This window comes from Aedes albopictus, chromosome 1 (assembly GCF_035046485.1).
Source record: "Aedes albopictus strain Foshan chromosome 1, AalbF5, whole genome shotgun sequence".
Lineage (NCBI taxonomy): Eukaryota > Metazoa > Arthropoda > Insecta > Diptera > Culicidae > Aedes > Aedes albopictus.
The window spans coordinates 190831707-190856056 of NC_085136.1; the positions used below are offsets into that span (position 1 = coordinate 190831707).

At 40.8% G+C, this 24350-nt stretch overlaps 1 protein-coding gene across 2 annotated transcripts in view; it reads right to left on the reverse strand.

Annotated features, from left to right (window-relative positions):
- Positions 1-18662: 18662 nt before the first annotated feature.
- The window catches only part of LOC115257165 (hemicentin-1), a 499013-nt gene continuing 493325 nt past the window's right edge, over positions 18663-24350 (reverse strand). For both annotated transcript variants that reach the window (XM_062846043.1, XM_062846044.1), the window contains one exon: positions 18663-19983. In XM_062846043.1, coding sequence (XP_062702027.1) covers positions 19729-19983 — 255 coding nt within the window. In that variant the 3' untranslated portion in view covers positions 18663-19728. The remainder of the gene's footprint in view (positions 19984-24350) is intronic.

The following is a 24350-nucleotide window of genomic DNA, read 5'->3' on the forward strand; positions in this document are numbered from 1 at the left end:
ATTGATACCTACCAGTATTAGGCACCCTACACACTACTCAAACGGTTTGACCAACATTGACTCCGCCCCCAGGTTGGTGGTTGAGTTGGTGCTGTGTCAAACCAGTTTGATTTTACTCAAACCAACGGTGGGCGGAGCCAATGTTTGACGAACCAATCGTACCGTGTGTAGTGTTGTTGCACAAACACAGTGCGATTTCAAATGGGGGATGATGTTGGTGCAACCAAAGTGACATGTTGGTGCAACACGATTTGGCAGTTCGTCATACGGTTGCAGAAACATTCGCTGGTTCGACCAACCAGGGGGCGGTGGCAATGTTGGTCAAACGGTTTGAGTAGTGTGTAGGGTGCCTTAGACATCCATCTGTAGGCGCTTGTTGAAACCGTTCGGAAACAACCAGAACGTCTTCTACTCTGATTCAATTTATAAATAAATTTTACTTCCAACTGAGAGCATGCTTCCTTTCCTCTTCTCGCACACGCACCGTCATATGCACATGAAAACAGGTTGCTTTGTTGTCTCTGCGCTCCACTCAAACATCAGTGATGACTGCCAAACTTTGTTGCAATCTACGAAGCGAAATTTTCTTTTTACGCATGGTTAGTAAAAAACGTTTGACATTTTTTTGTTTTGTTTCATTCTACAAAGCGGGAGCTAAAATCTACGAATGAGCAAGATTAGCGTCCGTCGGATTCGTGATTTCGTACATGATACAACTCCATTTGTACTGTTTCAGCGTGGTGGTACGAATGGACTGTACATTTTACGCAAATTGCTTACAATTTACAAAAACTGCTTTTACGAAGCATATTCGTTGAGCTTTTACAAAAGTATTTTATCAGTGTGTTACAGGAGCGATGCACAGCACTCCATCAAAAGCTTTAGATGCGATTCTCAATCTGCTACCTTTGCACGAGTACGTGCAATTCGAAGCAGAAAAGGAATTGCTGCGACTTAAACGAGTTGAAAAGTTTATGCCAGGTGATCTTGTAGGTCACCTGAGCATTTCACAATACTTCCAAAATAGGCCAGTAATGAAAATGATTAAAGACTGTGTGGTGATTCCGATCATACTTAGTAGGCCGATAGTTGAAGGAAGCAGCCTGACAGCGACTTCACTGGAGGACACACGCATTGGCTCCCATACGTATTGTCACTTTCCTGTGTCCAACAAAATAATCATCCTATAATTGTTTAGTTCATAGTTCATTGCTTTATTAATCAATGTACAATACCACAAATGGCGACGAGATGAACCTGCAGCGTTTTGGAAAATATTCAGTAAGTAGAATCCAACAACCTTGGACATTACTGGTGAAAAAAGTCTAGCTGAACAAGTTGTTGCTTAGGCAACAAACTTCGGCTTCCAGTGCGACAAAAAAAATCAAGTTCCTTCGCAAGGGACTGCCCCAGGAACGGATTCCATCCGTTGAGTTGGGCGAAAAACTATTCAAGTTCCTTCACAAGGTACTGCCTCAGGAACGGATTCGTTGTGTTAGGCGACGACATTTCCAAGTTCACCTGAAAGGTGAACTGCCTGAGTTAGGCGATAGAACTTTCAAGTTTACTCAAAGGTAAACTGCCTCAGGAGCGGATTTTATCCGTTGAGTTAGGCGACAAATATTGAAGTTTATCTCAAAGGTGGACTGCCTCAGGAACGGATTCTATCCGTTGCGTTAGGCGACGACATTCCCAAGTTCACCTGAAAGGTGAACTGCCTCAGGAACGGATTTCATCCGTTGAGTTAGGCGATAAAACTTCCAAGTTTACTCAAAAGTAAACTGCCTCATAAGCGGATTTTATCCGTTGAGATAGGCGAAAAACTGTTCTAGTTCATCTAAAAGGTGAACTGCATCAGGAACGGTTATTTTCCGTTGAGCCAGACGATCATGGACTGCCCATAACACGAGTATGGATCGAAATGTTTCCAAAAATGAAACCCAGAGAGATGAATCCTGTCGGCAGTAAAATGAAGCCGGTACCTTGGCCGGTACAGCCATCACGCAATAAAGATGAAACGGGAATCGGGAATGGCGAAATCATGAGAGTAATTCTTTGATTCCGAAAGCAATCCACGAAGGAAACCCGGGAAAAGTCCCTGCAAGCATCCCGGGAGACAACCCAGAAATCCAAAAGAATCTCTAAAGAAATCTTGGCGGAAATCCCAGAGGAATCCCTGAAGGTATCCCAGTAGAAATCCCGAAACTCTCTGCCCGATCTTCCGGTGGTGGCTCATCGGGAAGTGGCCATGCCGGTGGAAGTGATATCGAAAAGCTGAAGCAAGAATCTCATCCTTCGTCTTCTTCGGCGCCTACAACTCCACTCTCCAATGGCACAGTCGCCGACTGGTGGTAACAATTTCTCACTTCCATTCAACAAGCTGCCAGGGGATGTGTCCCCTCTGCGTTCGGCCATGTTATCAATCGTGATGCAGAAGATGTTTCCCCGACATGACAGTTCGATGTTGATTAGGCGATCCCCGAATTTAGATCACCAGTCATCGGGCAACAGTCGGGATGGATTCTCCTCGATCTATGGGAAAGGTCCACGACCCCTACCGGATCTGTTCCGCCTCCTTTCCTTTCGCCTGTCGGTATGCAAAGCTACGCCATGGATTTCTCGAACAGCAGCGACTCGGCCGGACGGTGTACGGACCCCGCGGAAAGCTGTCCAAGAGCTTCCGCCACTTGGATATCTACTGATAATCTACTGGATAAGCTGATGGTCGAGAAGTGGTTCGGAGCGAAGAAGGAAATCATCGCCGTTCGCACTGTCTGCTCGCACATCGATCTATAAAATTAAGCTGGAATCTCCTTAGGACTGCCTAAATAAATTTCGGGAATAATAATTGAATCCCTGAATAAAATTTCTGGCGGAAGCCTGGGAGAAATAAATGAAAAAAAATTCATATCATCCAGAATAGTCACTCCGATATTTAGCAATATAGAATACAAAGTCGTGAAGGGAGGAGGAGGTCATGTGAAATGTATAGATCCTGTTTTTGGAAGCATTCTTGGAAGAAATATCGGGCATATCATGAGGATCAATCGGCAAGCAAAGTCTTATGAGAAGACGTCATCCGTTATAGATCCAGCAACCCGATGCACCACCAAGGTTGGGCACCGACACGTCTTCTTCCTCGTAAGATGATTCAACCTTCCTAGTACGGAGATTACTTCCACGATCAATTGGTAGAAAAAGGGAGATGTGGTGATTCCGATCATACTTAGTAGGCCGATAGTTTAAGGAAGCAGCCTGACAGCGACTTCACTGGAGGACACACGCATTGGCTCCCATACGTATTGTCACTTTCCTGTGTCCAACAAAATAATCATCCTATAATTGTTTAGTTCATAGTTCATTACTTTATTAATCAATGTACAATACCACAGACTGGATGAAACCTGTGGAGAACCATGATGTTCCTTACAAGTTGCACGAAACAACTCGTGCAGATTGGGAAGTCGGAGGTCCCACTGTTCGTCAAGGATCAATCAAATTCTTTACAGATGGCTCTAAAGTTGGAATGAAAACAGGAGCAGGAATCTACGGCCCTGGAATACAAAAAGCAGTGGCGATGGGATACTATCCTACGGTGTTTCAAGCGGATTCTTGCTATTTTGAAATGCGCAAATATCTGCTATTTTGAAATATGCAAATATTTGTATTTTCTCAGATAGTCATCCTGCACTAAAAGCCTTGTGCGCTTACAAATGTACTTCAAAGCTTGTCTGGGAATGCATTCTTTCACTGCGCAGGCTGTGCCAAGGGAACTCAGTAAACTTATACTGGGTTCCAGGTCACTGTGGCATTGAAGGGAATGAAATGGCAGACGAGCTTGCTAAAAGTGGTTCCAATTTACAATTTGTTGGTCCAGAACCATTCTGCGGTATATCAAACTGTACAATTAAAATGGACCTGAAATGCTGGGCTGAGCAGAGGGTGATATCCAATTGGATGGATGTCAAAAATTGCAATCAGTCAAAACGATTTATAACACCAAATGCTTATAAAACCAAAAAGCTCTTAGAGCTCAACGAGAGAGCTCTATGTACATACACTGGCCTAGTAACTGGACACTGCCCGAGTAGGTATCACTTGAAAAATATTGGCCAGATTCAGAGTGATATCTGTCGTTTCTGTAATACGGAACGTGAAACCTCGGAGCATCTGCTTTGCAGTTGTGGTGCTTTATATATGCGCAGGCAAAGATTTCTAAATAGTGGTTGCTTGCAACCCAGTGAGATCTTGTCTGCAGAACCTGGGAAGGTCTTGGGGTTTATTAATTCCATTACACCTGACTGGGAGACGACGCGTCGTGGCAGAAGCTGATTACTTGACACATGGTAATTAGCTGGCTAGATGCGAATATCAAAACGGGACATGCCACAAAAGTGCGGCTTATTGGACGCAGTGGCTTAATTTCCCCAACAGGGGAGGAATAAAAAAAAGGTAAATTTTAATTTTTTAATTTTTATTAAGGCTCAAATGAGAATCGCATATTATGCAAAACTGAAAAAGCACTTTTCTTCAGAATGACGCAAAAGCGAACAAAACCAGCGTGTCCGATTGTCATAATTGACTAAGCAAACAATCGGACATTCTTATTTTCTTCGATTTGTGTATCATTTTGGGAAAAAGTGCTTTTTTAGTTCTGAAGCATTTGCCATTCTCAATTGAGCCTTAATGAATTTTCTTACTACTGAATGAATAATCGAATATACAAGGATTATTTCTAAAGAAACTAATTTTTGCAACGTTGGTGCCAAAGTATTGTTATTTTTTGAATTTTCACGCAAACACGTATGAATATTTGCAAGTGTAGAAGAACATATAGGCTCATACTAAGCGTGTCTTAATGGACGAGCAGGCCCCATGGCGAGGCGAACTATCACTTGACACAATCTTTGTCAGGTCATGGGTGCTTCGAGTGGTATTTGCACATATTTGGACATGCATGCTCCCCCGCATGTCCAGGATGCTTAAACTGCTCCCCAAATGCCCACGCTTCGTGGAGCAAAGGTCGAGTATGCAGATACATGCGGTAGAAGTATCACTCCGGATATCGTTAAAAGGATGTGTACGGGGGCGGACATGTGGGATTACGTTACTTGCACGGTCTCTCGAATCGTACTTGAATTATAGAACAATAGCGGGCCGACGAACAGCAAGTTAAGTTGCTAATCCGGGAGCTTGAGTCTACATAGTCCAAGGAGAGAGGACAGCTTTAGGCTAGCTGGTGAAATGCTTACCAAAATCTAGTACTCATGTAAGGCCCCTTCTTTCTCGAAGTCATTCCTAACGGGCGTACCGTGAAGGTAACAACGAGAGAGAATGAGGTTTTAGTGGGTCGATCCTCATACTATCCAAGAACCCATCTCTTGGCTATCTGATCAGCAGATTTCCTCATTCTATAAAATGAAGACTGTTTAACGTACCATCCTTCAACGTAAATAGAGGACTAACCAGAACTGTTACTTCTACCTAACGAAAAGAGGATAGTTTCAAATTTCTATTTGTCCTGGTAAATTGCATGTTACAGATGAAGTACGTTCCACAACTTTGTTACTGGTACTGCTGTTTTAGCAGTTACGCCTCTTTGACATGTTTGTGCTTATATTTGCTAGATGGCTAAAAATCAGGTCTGATAAACAATTAAGTTCAAACGAAAAATAATGTTTGAAACAAATTACATTCGTCATCATTCAGCACAGAAAACAATCATCATAAAAGCATAATGTCTAACAATTGTGAAAACTGATCTAAGATACAAAACTTTTCCTCACACTTCCTTCTGGACATACTCTTACGTAAAAGTTGTCGGTACATCTGTGGCGAGAAAGACACTCATCTGCTGCTGCATAACTTATCGGAAAGTTGTTCCCATCTTTTTGCTTCGACATGGCTCCGGGATTGAGGAAAAACAAACCCTCCTAATTCTTCATTCTATTCGCTTGAGGAAACTTTTGTTATAACTTATTAATTACCGGAAATTGAAATATTTTCTCGAATCCGGCTGAATAACTAAGGAATGAGAGCATCCGTCTGCTCAGCTGCTTCAATTTTGGCGAGCTTTGCACACTTCAAACAACATTGGACTTATTATTTACTCTTCTGTGTTCCTTGGGAGAAAATGATATTCATTCGGTCGACCATCACACAACCAAACGGAGCCATCCCACAGCCTGCAGGCAAGATATACCTACCTATAGCGCAGACAATGAGTGCCGCTTGGCGTGAGAAAACGAAGGGAAGGAAAAACTTTATTATTACTGCATTCGAAAGGCGGAAAGAAATGCTTCAAAGGAAGAAACAACCACTTTCCTCTGACAGCATCGTTCGTACTGTCTTGAAACTTATATTTCCATTTGAGAGAAAGGAAAAAACTAGAACCATTCTACTGATAGATCTGTGTTACTGAAGAGCGGGCTTTTCAAAAACACAGAAGATACATGATTGGGAAATGAGTGGTTGAGCTTGATGGCGGGAGAAAACATCTGAGGCCGGATCGATGAATTATTCAACGTATGGTCTTGGGGAAACTTTTCTGCTTGACTTGTTGTGATCAAATTAATGCTGCTCATTCATTCTGGAAGCATATCTCGGAAGGAGTTTTCTCAACAGGATACGGCTGAAAGATTAACAAACAACGGTAAGCAAAATCAACCAACTGCTCAGCGCTGCTGGTGGTTTTGTCGAGGAATATTAATTATCTCGTTTTTAAAGTCAATAAAGTGCTAAAAGAGCTAGCTCATCATTAGCTGTTTTGTATTGGTGGCATTGTTTAGGTTACTTTTAATTGAGTTTAATCAATCATAAACTGATGATTATTATTGATAGTTACCATTTGCTCTGTACAGTGGTCTTCTACCCCGACTCACTGAAGTTGCTGTTCATAATCTACGTAGACCGAATTGTGGCCATCTTAGAGCCCAAACTTTTGAAAAAATGTATGAAACATTAACTTTGGTCAGATCACCTTAAACTCAATTTGATACAAATGGGGAAAAATACATGATAAACCATTTGTTATTCAAAATTTCAATCGAGTTTTCCAAAGCTTGAAACCTTTTAAACAAACCACCTTTTTCTCACAATAAATGAGTTTTTCACGCATTCTTCACCCATTGCATGGCTAACAAAAATCAAATTCCCCCGCCATGCCGAATCAACTTTTCCAATCAATCATTTTAAATATTGTTTACACTTGCTTCCATCCAGTAGAACAAGTCAATTGCTCGCGCATAACTTCGACTGGCACTTGCAGTCAGAAAACATTCAAGCATCAAAAAGGCATCCACCAAGGCACCAGGCGCAATGTGAAGAAAAACTCCAAACGTATATCGTGCACGTCATACACATCCGACACTTTGGGGCAAACAGCGGAACTGAAAACTCTCGAGCTGCTATTACCCAGGTGTAAACTTTTCCAAAAAAAAAAGAAAAAAAAACGCAGCGGTTCAAACTGAACCGCGAAGGGCAGCGGCGCAGCGAACGTTTGAGGAATGCAGCCGATGGAAAGTTTTAATTACAAAGTGTTAATTACCTTTCAGCTGTGAACTGCCTCGATTAAAACGTCAATTTCGCGATGAAGTTGGGTTCCTATACAACATAAGACAGGTTATCGCCGGTGCGAAAAGAGGCAGCCAGACGTAACTTGAGAAGGAAACTTTGTTTTGGTTTAAGCTCTTTGGCAGGTAGAGAAGGATTTACTAGTTTTTCCTACGCAGCAGAAGTTTGAATTTTAATTTGAAAAGTTAGTTCTCCGTTCTAGTCTAGTACCCACCTCTGAGAATTTGCATTTGCAAGTTAAAAAAAACTGTTTAAGAGCCAGCGCTGTTTTGTAGCGTGATGCGTCTTACGTTCTTCTAAACAGAATGATGACGTCATTTATATTCATGCTCGAGCTCAGATAACCGTTCATTCTAGTGGTTACTACTCTGTGTTGACCAAAACATCTTGGAATTAGATAACCATTTTCAACTATTCGAATGCTCGACAAAATGTTAATCCGTCCTAACGGTCTTCACAAAAAGAAAGATCAAGTAACATTTTCGTTCCCTACTCCCAACAGTTTTTAGAACTATCATAAAACACATAGATATAACATTTCTTCTGGTTTTATCGCTGAATCAAAATTCAACCATAGCGTGACAATAATGACAATGTCGCAACCTGCATTTGTTTGGACAATCCACCAAATGCGACATAAGTTTGTCCCAACTTGAACAGAATAGGATAAAGATCGTACACTGGGCGTTCAGAGATGTGTATGCCTTGCATTGCGATTTTCGAGCGGTAACTTCGTGTCGGTAAACACTGCAACGCTGTTATAGATCTACCATCAAACTGTTTCGATTTTAGGTTAGTAGAGGATTAGGGGCATATTTTGTTTGTATTTGCCAGTGTTCATTTCGCCCCGAATCGACTGCAGCATTAAAATTGCTATTTTAACCTACTGTGGCCAGCAAAAAAAAAAAACACCCGTAGAATGCCGGCAGGGTACCCGGGTACCCACGAAACTGAAATGATCATATCTTCGTCAAATTTCCACCGATTTTAATTTTTTTGGCTCATTCAACTCACAAACTCATTATCTATCGATATAGTATTTGGTTAGACCGGTCCATAAATTAGGTTTCGGCTTTAATTAGAGAATTTAGATCGCGAGAACAGGTCTTGCTCCTGGCTAGTTGAGATGGGGCTAAGGGGGTTTCCAGAAAGTGCCCAGAAAGCCCACTAAGGGGGTTCCAAGGGGCTTCAGGGGCTTCAGGGGCATTTTAAGGGCATTCGGGGGATTTGAGGAGCCTTTTAAGGGTGTTCTGTCAATTTTTTTTTTTGGTGTTTTCAAGGGATTACGAGGAATTCTGGGGTATTTCAATAGTATTAAGTGGGTTTCAGGAGCGTTCCAAGGGGCTTTAGGGGTAATTCAAGGGATCTCAGAAGCCTTTAAAGGGCGTTGCAAGAAGTTAGAGTGGCGTTTTAAGGTATTTCAGAGTCTGTTCTGGAACTTCCTGAAATGCTTCAAAAATCCCCCTCAAATCCCCCGGGAACCCCATGTAACACACCTGAGAGGATCCCATGTAAATCCCCTGAGAACTCCTCCGTAACGCCTCTGAATCCCCCGAAAATGCTCTAAAACGTCTTGCTTGAAATGCCTCCAAAATTTCCCTTAAACCCCCTCGGACCCCATGTAACGCACCTGAGAAGCTCCGAACTTCTTGAAAACTCTTCCGTAACGCTTCCGTAAAGCTTCTGAATCCCACCGAAGAGGCTCTGAAACGTCCTGAAATGCCTCCAAAATCACCCTGAGACCCCCTGGGACTCTATGTTACGCATCTAAGGGTCTCCAAACCCCCTGAAAACTTTTCCGTAACGCTTTCGTAACGCTTCTTAATCCCGAGAAAATGCTCTGAAACGTTCTGAAATGCTTTCAAAATCCCCCTTATACCCCCTCGGACCACATGTGACGCACCTGAGTGGCCCCAAACCCCCCCAAAAACTCCTCCGTAACGCTTTCGTAACACCTCTTTATCAAGCCGAAAATAGTCTGAAACATCCTGTAATGCTTCCAGTATGCCCCTTAAACCCCCTCGGACCCCATGTCACGTACCTGAGAAGCTCCGAACACCCTGAAAACTGCTCAGTAACGCTTCCGTAACGCCTCTGAATCACGCCCAAAATGGTTTGAAATATCCTGAAATGCCTCAAAAAATCCTCCTAAACCAAAACCCCTAAAAACGCCTCCGTAACGCCTCTGAAACCAGCCTAAAATGCTCTGAGACTTCCTGAAATGATTCCGAAACCCCCTTAAGACTCACTCGGACCCCATGTAACGCACATGAGACCTTCGGAAATACCCAAAAACGAACCTGTAACCTTCCTTTGCTCTCCTCTGTAAACACCCCTTGACCGCCGTTGCAATAGTTCCCGTCGTGCATAACTAAATGATGATTGTGTACCCACCATCAGCGCAAGGATTACCTATGGCTGCAGAGTCATACCGGAAGGGAATGATCTACCTGATGGTTTGTTGTAGCAGGGTAAGCTAAATTTACTGGAGACCTTCGTGCATAAATTAAATGTGCATAAAAATAACGTGCATAAAAACAGGTTTTAGTGTACCTTATTTGATGCTGCTTCGCAATTATAAGAATTTCACCATATGAAAAACATATTTCAATTTCAATGATATTTTGGTTATATTGCAGCAATAAAAATGGTACTTTTGAAAAAAATAGAACCATGACTTGTTCCTTTACACTTATGCATTAAAAGTTTGACAAAAAAAGTCAACGGTTTCGACAAAAACAGGGGTGTCCATTTCGCCCCGGGTGTCCTGATCCCCCTAATAATCGAATATTCACGAGTTGGAAAGTACGCAACAAATTCAGCTTCCGTTTTATCTGCAACAAAAATTTTCGAGATCATGTTATTATCTGTTAGGGATCATTCATAAACTACGCAGACTTTTGTGTGTGTGTGTGTGGGCCAAAGTCTACGCTCCATACAAATTTTTGAATTTTTGTATGTACGAAAATCTACAAAGGAGGGGGGGGGGGGGGGGGGGGGGGGTTCTGAGATGGCCAAAATTTGGTCTACGTGGTTTATGAACAGTCCCTTACCAGTTTGGATAAAGAGTAATCGCCGCGCCTTCTTTGTTGCTTGTTTTGTGTCTTTTAATCTGACAATTCTCGTCTCTGGGTTTTATTAAATTCAGTAATGTTGAAAGGAAAGGAAACGAGAAAGAGGGAATTTTGTGCATAAATTAATCCAGTGTTTAAACGGAGAATATTGTGCTCAAGGGGGTTTGTGATGTGGTCAAGAGGGTTTATTTTTGGGATTTAAGGGAAGCTTCAAAGCAAGCAGCTCCAGGGAGTTTCAAAGTTGCTTCGGTTGTGTTTTAGTGAATCAAAGGCGCTTTTCAGAGGAACTCAGGGATCTAAAGGGCCATCTGTGAAACCCGCTGAGACTCGGTGAAATATCCCTGGAATCGCTTGAAATTCTACAACACTCCTTGCAACGCGACATCCTGAGATTCCCTACCGCCCTCTCAAACGCTTCTGAGATCCCTGATACGCTCCTCAGAATCCTTGCAACCTCCTGAAATGCCCCTGAATGCTCCTGAGATCCCCTGAAACGCCCCTGACACCCCTTGAAATGCACCAAACCCTCTTAAACCTCATGGTGTCCGTAGAAATCCACTGAAACGCTCTTAACCCTACTACTTCGACATCATGAAATCCCCTTAAGCTCTCTAACACTACCTTAAGTGCATCTGAACCTCGCTAAGATCTCTCGAAAGACTCCTGAAACGATGTCGGCACCGCTCAAAAGTCAAATTTTCTGTGAGAGTAAGCATGCCAGCATAAAGAGTATAAACTGAGTCTTGAAAGTGGAAACTTATTAGTTTGCGTTAGTTGGATTTGCTTCTGGGAATTTGGAAGGGACCAGGGGGGTTCCAGGAAATTCCCAAAGAACGCGAAAATGTGGTTCTAAGGGGAATCAGGGCCGCTTCAGCGGATTTCAGGAGTCTTCTCAGGCAGTCCCGACAGGTCTCGTTGTCGTGTTAATTGAATTTCAGGGATTTCATGGGCGCTACAAGGACGTTTCAAGGGGGATCTCAGGAGCCTCTGAAGTGCACACAAGTCGTTTCAGGAGCGTTTCCAGGCGTTTTAGAGAAGCCCAGCAGATTTCAGAAAATTTTTGAGAGTGTACCGAGAGGTTTTAGGGACATTCGATAGCATTTCAGGAGCGCTTCAAGGGGTTTCCAGGTGCATTTCAGGGAGTTTCTGGAGCTGCCTATAAAATGCTTTTCAATGGGTTTCAGTAGCACCTTAAATTTATGACTCGTTTCAGGAATTCAAGAATATTTTAAGACTGTTCTAAGGGCGTTTCAAGGCATTTCAGGGGTGTTTCAGAGGAAACAAACCATCATCGTTTAGCAAAAACTCAAAAGCAGTTTTCTCGTTGAAATCTCAACCAATGTTAATAAAAATTTATCACTGCACTCTGGTCACCATCTGGATAACAGTGAAATAATTTTCAATGACGGTTTTGTGACTTAGAGGAAGAAAACTGCTTTTGAAAAATTGATGATTGCTGATGACTGAATGATGGTTATTTGAGCCTTCAAGGGGGTTCAAAGGATTTAAGAAGTGTTTTAAAAACATTACGGAAATTTCAGGAGAACTTCAGTATTATGAATCGCCGCAGAGACCTCGTGCAGTCCTTCCGACATTCCCTGAAATGCCCCTGTTAGCTTCTAGGGATGTGATATCTTGGGTTCTCCGAACGCGTGCTCGATGCTTGATATAACAAACCTGAATGATTTTATTTTCTTTCAGTATTACACTTTACTTACAAGACACAGTCGAGGCCCCTGAGACCCCCTAATCCGTTTAAAATGACCCTGAGAGCCCCAAGACCACCTTTTCCAAGACCCCTAAGAACTTTTTAGGACCCCTGACATCTCCTGGAACACCCTAAACAGCCCTTAAAGCCTAAGAGACCTCTGTACGCCCCCTCGGACTCTTTGGAACACCCTTGAAACTTCTTGCAATCGGCTGGGACCCCAGAGACTTCAAGGAAATTTCTGGGAACCCTGAAGCGCACTTTGGACCTCCTGTTTCCTTTAAAACTTCCTGAAACGCTCCAGAAACTTCCAGATACACCCCTGAGACCTTTTAGTGCGTCTCAGAAACTCTCTCGATCTGATGGAATGCCTTGAGAATCACTGAAGCGCTTTTGATACCCCCTTGGAACCTTTATGGAACTTCCTGAAACATCCCTGAGACATCCAGGTACCTGACTGAAACCCTCTTGGTCCCCAAACCAACAATCAAAATCTTATTCAAATCCAATCCAAATCAAAACCAAATCCGAATCCAAATCCAATCCAAATCCAATCCAAATCCAATCCAAATCCAATCCAAATCCAATCCAAATCCAATCCAAATCCAATCCAAATCCAATCCAAATCCAATCCAAATCCAATCCAAATCCAATCCAAATCCAATCCAAATCCAATCCAAATCCAATCCAAATCCAATCCAAATCCAATCCAAATCCAATCCAAATCCAATCCAAATCCAATCCAAATCCAATATAAATCCAATCCAAATCCAATCCAAATCCAATCCAAATCCAATCCAAATCCAATCCAAATCCAAATCCAATCCAAATCCAATCCAAATCCAATCCAATCCAAATCCAATCCAAATCCAATCCAAATCCAATCCAAATCCAATCCAAATCCAATCCAATCCAAATCCAATCCAAATCCAATCAAAATCCAATCCAAATCCAATCCAAATCCAATCCAAATCCAATCCAAATCCAATCCAAATCCAATCCAAATCCAATCCAAATCCAATCCAAATCCAATCCAAATCCAATCGAAATCCAATCCAAATCCAATCCAAATCCAATCCAAATCCAATCCAAATCCAATCCAAATCCAATCCAAATCCAATTCAAATCCAATTCAAATCCAATTCAAATCCAATCCAAATCCAATCCAAATCCAATCCAAATCCAATCCAAATCCAATCCAAATCCAATCCAAATCCAATCCAAATCCAATCCAAATCCAATATAAATCCAATCCAAATCCAATCCAAATCCAATCCAAATCCAATCCAAATCCAATCCAAATCCAAATCCAATCCAAATCCAATCCAAATCCAATCCAATCCAAATCCAATCCAAATCCAATCCAAATCCAATCCAAATCCAATCCAAATCCAATCCAATCCAAATCCAATCCAAATCCAATCCAAATCCAATCCAAATCCAATCCAAATTCAATCCAAATCCAATCCAAATCCAATCCAAATCCAATCCAAATCCAATCCAAATCCAATCCAAATCCAATCCAAATCCAATCCAAATCCAATCCAAATCCAATCCAAATCCAATCCAAATCCAATTCAAATCCAATTCAAATCCAATTCAAATCCAATCCAAATCCAATCCAAATCCAATCCAAATCCAATCCAAATCCAATCCAAATCCAATCCAAATCCAATCCAAATCCAATCCAAATCCAATCCAAATCCAATTCAAATCCAATTCAAATCCAATTCAAATCCAATTCAAATCCAATGCAAATCCAATCCAAATCCAATCCAAATCCAATCCAAATCCAATCCAAATCCAAATCCAAATCCAATCCAAATCCAATCCAAATCCAATCCAAATCCAATCCAAATCCAATCCAATCCAATCCAAATCCAATCCAAATCCAATCCAAATCCAATCCAAATCCAATCCAAATCCAATCCAAATCCAATCCAAATCCAATCCAAATCCAATCCAAATCCAATCCAAATCCAATCCAAATCCAATCCAAATCCAATCCAAATCCAATCCAAATCCAATCCAAATCCAATCCAAATCCAATCCAAATCCAATCCAAACCCAATCCAATTCCAATCCAAATCCAATCCAAATCCAATCCAAATCCAATCCAAATCCAATCCAAATCCAATCCAAATCCAATCCAAATCCAATCCAAATCCAATCCAAATCCAATCCAAATCCAATCCAAATCCATCCAAATCCAATCCAAATCCAATCCAAATCCAATCCAATCCAATCCAAATCCAATCCAAATCCAATCCAAATCCAATCCAAATCCAATCCAAATCCAATCCAAATCCAATCCAAATCCAATCCAAATCCAATCCAAATCCAATCCAAATCCAATCCAAATCCAATCCAAATCCAATCCAAATCCAATCCAAATCCAATCCAAATCCAATCCAAATCCAATCCAAATCCAATCCAAATCCAATCCAAATCCAATCCAAATCCAATCCAAATCCAATCCAAATCCAATCCAAATCCAATCCAAATCCAATCCAAATCCAATCCAAATCCAATCCAAATCCAATCCAAATCCAATCCAAATCCATCCAAATCCAATCCAAATCCAATCCAAATCCAATCCAAATCCAATCCAAATCCAATCCAAATCCAATCCAAATCCAATTCAAATCCAATCCAAATCCAATCCAAATCCAATCCAAATCCAATCCAAATCCAATCCAAATCCAATCCAAATCCAATCCAAATCCAATCCAAATCCAAACCAAATCCAATCCAAATCCAATCCAAATCCAATCCAAATCCAATCCAAATCCAATCCAAATCCAATCCAAATCCAATCCAAATCCAATCCAAATCCAATCCAAATCCATCCAAATCCAAATCCAATCCAAATCCAATCCAAATCCAATCCAAATCCAATCCAAATCCAATCCAAATCAATCCAAATCCAATCCAAATCCAATCCAAATCCAATCCAAATCCAATCCAAATCCAATCCAAATCCATCCAAATCCAATCCAAATCCAATCCCAATCCAATCCAAATCCAATCCAAATCCAATCCAAATCCAATCCAAATCCAATCCAAATCCAATCCAAATCCAATCCAAATCCAATCCAAATCCAATCCAAACCAATTTAAATCCAATCCAAATCCAATCCAAATCCAATCCAAATCCAATCCAAATCCAATCCAAATCCAATCCAAATCCAATCCAAATCCAATCCAAATCCAATCCAAATCCAATCCAAATCCAATCCAAATCCAATCCAAATCCAATCCAAATCCAATCCAAATCCAAACCAAATCCAATCCAAATCCAATCCAAATCCAATCCAAATCCAATCCAAATCCAATCCAAATCCAATCCAAATCCAATCCAAATCCAATCCAAATCCAATCCAAATCCAATCCAAATCCAATCCAAATCCAATCCAAATCCAATCCAAATCCAATCCAAATCCAATCCAAATCCAATCCAAATCCAAATCCAATCCAAATCCAATCCAAATCCAATCCAAATCCAATCCAAATCCAATCCAAATCCATCCAAATCCAATCCAAATCCAATCCAAATCCAATCCAAATCCAATCCAAATCCAATCCAAATCCAATCCAAATCCAATCCAAATCCAATCCAAATCCAATCCAAATCCAATCCAAATCCAATCCAAATCCAATCCAAATCCAATCCAAATCCAATCCAAATCCAATCCAAATCCAATCCAAATCCAATCCAAATCCAATCCAAATCCAATCCAAATCCAATCCAAATCCAATCCAAATCCAATCCAAATCCAATCCAAATCCAATCCAAATCCAATCCAAATCCAATCCAAATCCAATCCAAATCCAATCCAAATCCAATCCAAATCCAATCCAAATCCAATCCAAATCCAATCCAAATCCAATCCAAATCCAATCCAAATCCAATCCAAATCCAATCCAAATCCAATCCAAATCCAATCCAAATCCAATCCAAATCCAATCCAAATCCAATCCAAATCCAATCCAAACCCAATCCAAATCCCAATTCAAATCCAATCCAAATCCAATCCAAATCCAATCCAAATCCAATCCAAATCCAATCCAAATCCAATCCAAATCCAATCCAAATCCAATCCAAATCCAATCCAAATCCAATCCAAATCCAATCCAAATCAATCCAAATCCAATCCAAATCCAATCCAATCCAATCCAAATCCAATCCAAATCCAATCCAAATCCAATCCAATCCAATCCAAATCCAATCCAAATCCAATCCAAATCCAATCCAAATCCAATCCAAATCCAATCCAAATCCAATCCAAATCAATCCAATCCATCCAAATCCAATCCAAATCCAATCCAAATCCAATCCAAATCCAATCCAATCCAAATCCAATCCAAATCCAATCCAAATCCAATCCAAATCCAATCCAAATCCAATCCAAATCCAATCCAAATCCAATCCAAATCCAATCCAAATCCAATCCAAATCCAATCCAAATCCAATCCAAATCCAATCCAAATCCAATCCAAATCCAATCCAAATCCAATCCAAATCCAATCCAAATCCAATCCAAATCCAATCCAAATCCAATCCAAATCCAATCCAAATCCAATCCAAATCCAATCCAAATCCAATCCAAATCCAATCCAAATCCAATCCAAATCCAATCCAAATCCAATCCAAATCCAATCCAAATCCAATCCAAATCCAATCCAAATCCAATCCAAATCCAATCCAAATCCAATCCAAATCCAATCCAAATCCATCCAAATCCAATCCAAATCCAATCCAAATCCAATCCAAATCCAATCCAAATCCAATCCAATCCAAATCCAATCCAAATCCAATCCAAATCCAATCCAAATCCAATCCAAATCCAATCCAAATCCAATCCAAATCCAATCCAAATCCAATCCAAATCCAATCCAAATCCAATCCAAATCCAATCCAAATCCAATCCAAATCCAATCCAAATCCAATCCAAATCCAATCCAAATCCAATCCAAATCCAATCCAAATCCAATCCAAATCCAATCCAAATCCAATCCAATCCAAATCCAATCCAAATCCAATCCAAATCAATCCAAATCCAATCCAAATCCAATCCAAATCCAATCCAAATCCAATCCAAATCCAATCCAAATCCAATCCAAATCCAATCTAATCCAATCCAAATCCAATCCAAATCCAATCCAAATCCAATCCAAATCCAATCCAAATCCAATCCAAATCCAATCCAAATCCAATCCAAATCCAATCCAAATCCAACCAAATCCAATCCAAATCCAATCCAAATCAATCCAAATCCAATCCAAATCCAATCCAAATCCAATCCAAATCCAATCCAAATCCAATCCAAATCCAATCCAAATCCAATCCAAATCCAATCCAAATCCAATCCAAATCCAATCCAAATCCAATCCAATCCAATCCAAATCCAATCCAAATCCAATCCAAATCCAATCCAAATCCAATCCAAATCCAATCCAAATCCAATCCAAATCCAATCCAAATCCAATCCAAATCCAATCCAAATCCAATCCAAATTCAATCCAAATTCAATCCAAATCCAATCCAAATCCAATCCAAATCCAATCCAAATCCAATCCAAATCCAATCCAAATCCAATCCAAATCCAATCCAAATCCAATCCAAATCCAATTCAAATCCAATCCAAATCCAATCCAAATCCAATCCAAATCCAAATCCAATCCAAATCCAATCCAAATCCAATCCAAATCCAATCCAAATCCAATCCAAATCCAATCCAAATCCAATCCAAATCCAATCCAAATCCAATCCAAATCCAATCCAAATCCAATCCAAATCCAATCCAAATCCAATCCAAATCCAATCCAAATCCAATCCAAATCCAATCCAAATCCAATCCAAATTCAATCCAAATCCAATCCAAATCCAATCCAAATCCAATCCAAATCCAATCCAAATCCAATTCAAATCCAATCCAAATCCAATCCAAATCCAATCCAAATCCAATCCAAATCCAATCCAAATCCAATCCAAATCCAATCCAAATCCAATCCAAATCCAATCCAAATCCAATCCAAATCCAATCCAAATCCAATCCAAATCCAATCCAAATCCAATCCAAATCCAATCCAAATCCAATCCAAATCCAATCCAAATCCAATCCAAATCCAATCCAAATCCAATCCAAATCCAATCCAAATCCAATCCAAATCCAATCCAAATTCAATCCAAATCCAATCCAAATCCAATCCAAATCCAATCCAAATCCAATCCAAGTCCAATCCAAGTCCAATAAGATCAAGTCAGAAATTCTTTCAATTCTATTTCAAATGAAAAGATCAACAAATTTGGTAAAATTTGTTTATTTAGTCAACCGACATCCGTCTGTTGACTTTTTATATGGAGTTCACGATTTTCTTGACACCATCATTCGTTACATTCACATTACCAATATATTCGTTTGTGTCGTGTTCGCCTTTGTTTTACAAAATTATCCTAGCATTTTCTGTTCACTAAATAGTCGATAGCACACATTACTTCTTTGACGCAGTCATTGCTGTAAAACCAACACTATCTATAAGAGATTCTGGATGCCTATCGGAATTGCTTGATATTCTACCTCGCTTCTGCGGCTTAAAATAGTTTTTGGTGGTAGTTTTTCCATCTTATTTTTTTTTTCATTTGTGCTCAATGAGCCACTATGGGAAATCTGATAACCCATGAGAAAAACGATATGATTCAGTCGTACGTCCTTTGCTCATTGTATTCGTTCACATATACTCAAGACCTACTTTTTATGTCTTGGGTTCTCCGTGTTTCTTTTCCAGTAGTGTGCGGTTATTGTCCAGTCAGTAACGCAATTTCTCAAACCATTTTTTTCGTTTCGTGTTTTGTTCAAGTCTAGAATTGTTTCCTTCTCAGCGCAGGTATTTAGAAGAAGTTTACTATTCCGGGAAAACAGTCAGATAATTGGAACTTCAAAATCAATCTTTCTCTCTAATACTGTACTAGTTTCTAATAGTTTACAAAGGTCGGTCACCGCTCTGTAGGAAAAATTTACTAATAAAAATTCTCGATAAAACTTCATAAGTTTCACTTGCACCTCCGTTCACCCACTTGAGATTCGCCAGGACATGTTTCTAAAACCGTTTTGTACACAATAATTCAATAGCTTCATTTCCTTGTACAGGTCTACTTAAAATAAAATTCGAGTATTATTTGCTTATACCACCTTTAGCATGCTTCAGATACACGTTCGTTCAATATCCGCTATTTCCGCTCAAGCGTACAATTCCCACTGTCATCCTCACGACACAAATGGAAAAATGAATCCGCAAACCTAAAGGGAGGAAGAACGCATCCACGAGTGCCGCAAACATCTAGCAAAGTACGACTATACACCTTATAAAATATTATATACAACTTTCCTGTATTCGGTTGGATGTCGTAACCACTTCCGGTCGAAACCGGTACTCATTGAGTGTGGACGTGACGAGCGATTGGGACGCCGGGCTGCTAAGGAGGTTGCTCACTCCGACGCCGACGCCACCCACAATCGATGGCAGTGGCAGCGTTGTACTCGTGGACGAAGGCTGATGACTGAGGGGACTTAGCGTCGATTGCACCGAACTGCTACTATTGTTTGCTCGACCGAGGGTCGCATAACTCTGCGGAAATAAAAGAGGAGAAATAAATTATTAGAACAAATGTTTTATTAATCATTTGAATCTGCACGAAAACCGTTTAGATTGTAAAATATTGCATTTCATTCTAATCAAAACTATCACAAGCATTTCCATAATAAACCTTACTGAAGCTTTCCAAGATCCCATTTGTTTATCGTACAGATCTAACCGGTAGGCAACATTCTTCCTAAACTCTTTATTGACTCAATTGATCCCTGGTGTAGGAAGGTCATTACCAGGAAATGGGGCACTACCGTCAAGCGAGGGTGATTTATGGAAGAATGGAAACTATTCATGTTTTAACAGCTCCTAATGGTTAGTTTACCATGATACTGCCATTATTACAGCCCTTTTCACTGCGACGATCCTGAGCATAACGCCTTTTATCGCATAATGAAGGAGTTTCTCCACACAAAAACCATTCTTCCACTTGTAACGATGGCTACCAACATTGCGCTGCTGCCTCCTGAATAGTTCGGATAGGAATACTTTTATGAGTCAGAGGGAAAATCTTCAGTTCACCATCACCGCATCCGAACGAAACTATAGCTTTCCTTCAGTGTTGTGGGCTACCGGTTCCGTTTTCGTGACTCTGCACTGCTCGACGAGGGATGGATGCTTTACGAGAAAACAAGCGCGTGTTTTCCCGCTGTATAATTTTGCAGCTACATATTACCATCATCTTCTCGACGGTGGTGAGGAATTTCGAAAATCTCAGCTTTCATAGAGTAGTTCAGGAGGAGCAGTGAAATTTTATTGAATCTGACCGCATTCACCAAATTGCATATTTTCTGGTCAATAAATATTTATGTAACAAGGCTGATGGAGGCGGCATCTGGCGCTCTCGGATATTTCCTTTAAGGCTCAAAACACCATCATTCAACCATTATCAATCATCATCTATTCAAAAGTCGTTTTTTCACTCAAAATCACAAATCCGTTGAAAGTAGTCCCATTGTCATCCCACTAATGAAAAGGATATGTACTTTGACAATTTTAACCCTCCTAAGATGTTTGGTTTTTCGCACCACTTCACAATGTATTGCGCTTAAGTGTACTGGGAGGGCTATATGTTCACTCCAAAACGATTTTTAGTTAGAAAGCTTTGAGAATCAAGTCACATTTGCCAATTAACTCAGTTTGAGGAGTCCAAAAATCTTCTTAAGGCGCTGTGTGCACTCAGTGGAAAAAAAAACTATCACAAATCATCGAAATACCTCATGAATTTTTGGAAAAGTGTAAAAAAATAAATAAATTAAAAATGAAGCAGACTGAAGTCGATCCTCCAGTTAGCCTAGTGGTTAAGGCTATGGATCGCCAATCCGGAGACGGCAGGTTCGATTTCCGTTCTGGTCGGGAAAATTTTCTTGACTCCCTGGTCATAATGTATCATTTTGCCTCACAATATTCAAATTCATGTAATGGCAGGCAAAGAAAGCCCTTCAATTAATATCTGTGGTAATGCTCAAAGAACACTAAGTTGACGCGAGGCAGGCCAAGTCTCAGTGGGGACGTAGAGCCATATAGAAGAAGAAGAAGAAGAAGACTGAAGTCGATCCATGAACGCCGGGATCACTGAGCTCGAGTTTAATCCACAGGGCTGCCGGAGGTTAAGAATGTCATGTTGTTAAACATATATAAAAGCCAAGCTGTGAGCCGATTCTGCGTTATGAGATAATGAATTGTTCAAAGGCCGATTAATAAGTAAGCCTTATGACAATGTTATGTTCATTTGGCTGAGCGTGGGATTCGAATGTGCGCATACCTACTCATACATTCTTCTAGCTCACCTCCACCCTCAATTCCCCTCAGGTAGCACCATGCAGTATTTCTTCGGAGGGGAGGCGTAAAATTGGTCCTAATCTTCATCATGCCGAGTCTTACAAAGTCACTCCAGCGATGCCAGTGTGCTCTGGAGTCTGCTTCACTGGCGCTTTGATGATCCAGACCGGTGCAGCGACGTGTTCTACTCGACTTGTTCCTGGCGGCGGTGGGTCTAGTCTACTCCGTCAGAGAGTTCCCCGGCGAAGGAATATCTCCCGAAACCAATATTTGTACCTCTCGCCAACTTCGCTGTAGTACTGACATGATCTGAACTACAGTCCTGTTAACCTCGTTCCACTTTTCTTCATCGTTTACGTCAGCGCCGACAATGGCTGTCATTTCTCCTCGTGGATGCGCGAACCTTGGACAGCTGACGATGACGTGCTCCGGTGTTTCCGAATCTGTCCAAGTACTGCTTAAAGCACCCATGACCAGACAGAAATTTCGTCATGTGGAAGTTAACCTCCCCGTGTGCTCAGGTGATCCACATTGACAGGTCGAGAATTTGAGGACGGGCCTACCTGCCATTCGTCAGCGTTATCCCGCTGTAGCTGCCACTTGAATAGTGTGCTGGGTCACGATCTCTTCCGAACTCCTCTTGTTGCTCGTTGCTCAGTCCCTGTAGCATTCGTCATCTTCTTCAAATAGAGCATCTGACGAGATGATTCGATCCCAAGTAACATTTTAAGTTTTGTTCGGCTCTACAAGAGATCTTCATGACCAATTTTATAAAACTCACAATAGAACTGATTTATAGATCAAAACCACTTGATAACCTCTTTAAGAGCATCTTCCGGCTAAGTGGACCACTCTCGGAGAGGTTTTGCAAACCGCATAAAGAGTAGCAATAAAACCGTTTTAAAACCTAGTAGAAAAATTTCCCATTCTCGATTGTTGTTGTTTTTTTTTCAACAAAAACTATGACAGCTCAAGATGCAGAGAAGCTTCTTCGATGGAACGCAAAGTTCAGGACGATACATCATTCGTAAGTAGAAGCAGTCATTTCAAAGTAATATTTTAGTTATTCTTGTGTTGGTAGGCTTATGCGCATTCAATTTTACCGTGAATATTGAGGTGGCAGAATCATAAAATTAATGCGCTTCAAAAATAGTGAATATTATCAACTTGGAATGAAATAAATCAATTTGTTTATTTAGTAAAACTATCTCGAATCACAAGAAAACTCAGCAGAGAGAGTTTATTTATGAGAGCATGTTATGGAAATGGTGGCAAACTATCAATTCATTGCTAATTTGAGCAAAATTAACTATTTTCCATTCATGTTAGCTAATTCTTCAATATGGCGACAACCATAATCAGCGAAAATAAAACGAAAGCAAGTTTACTTTTATGATGACCGCAATAAACCTAGAAATGACGTAGTTCTGCTTTTCCACCAACAGATGTCGTTACTAATCGAGCGGATCGCCATCTGTTGAGAGTTTTAACAGTTTTATTGTGGTAATAATTATTGCCAGAAGGTTTACAAATCGGAAAGTTTTGTTTACTCTTAAAATCAGTCTTTATGGATATCTTCAAGTATACTATGAATCATTTTATCAATGGTTTTCATAAAAGCAGTCATAAAACTGCGAGTTTTAATTATTGCTGTAACAGAACCCTAATAAAAATCAAACAAAACCAATGAGCAATGAAATTGTTACTTGGGATATGCACTCGACAAGCGTATCACCATCAGCCTGAACGCACTGTTTAGTTAGGTGCGGTTTCTTCCAGTCTTCAATGCCGCCGACCACAGTAGCCATGCGTACCTAACGAAAGATGATGATACGCTCGCTAGTAGTCTCCGTTTGCTTTTGAAAATCGCAGAGTTATCAGGCATGATTCGGGATAGTGCCGACATCACCACCGGGACTTTCTTGCAGACGTAGACAACGTGGTTGTTGAAGTTCAGTCGGTCGTCTAGCATCACTCCCAAGTGCATGACTCCACACTTCGAGTCGATAATGCACTCACCAACCACAATTCTTGCATGCCGCATATTCTTCCGGTTGCTGATGACTACCATCTCGGTCTTGTGGTGAGCTAGAGATAGCTTCTTCTCCCGCATCCAGTCTTCCACCATTACCACATCTATCACCTCCGTGCCAATACTACTATTTCTCCTCGTTTTTCTCCGATCACATACAGCGCCACGTCATCGGTAAAGCCGACAATCTTTACTCCTCTGGGAAGGCTCAGCTTCTATACCTCGTCGTATATGTCATTTAAGAGAATCAGGCCTAGGCGTGTCGATTGTTTCTTGGGTTTCCCATCCTTGGCATTGTTGCGTCGCACACGCAGGATAGTACATCTACCAGGTAGTCTGCACTGCGGTTCAGTTATTTGTTCTCCTGCCTTAGCGCCTCCACAAACACGTCTATCTCGAAGTTCGCTGTCTTCCACCTCCGCTCATTCATTTGTGTACCTCTTAGACTCCAGCCGAGCCCTGTCTGCAATATGGTACCGGATAGCTTGATGGTCGCTGTGGGTGTATTCCTCACTTACTCTCCAGTTTATCGCGG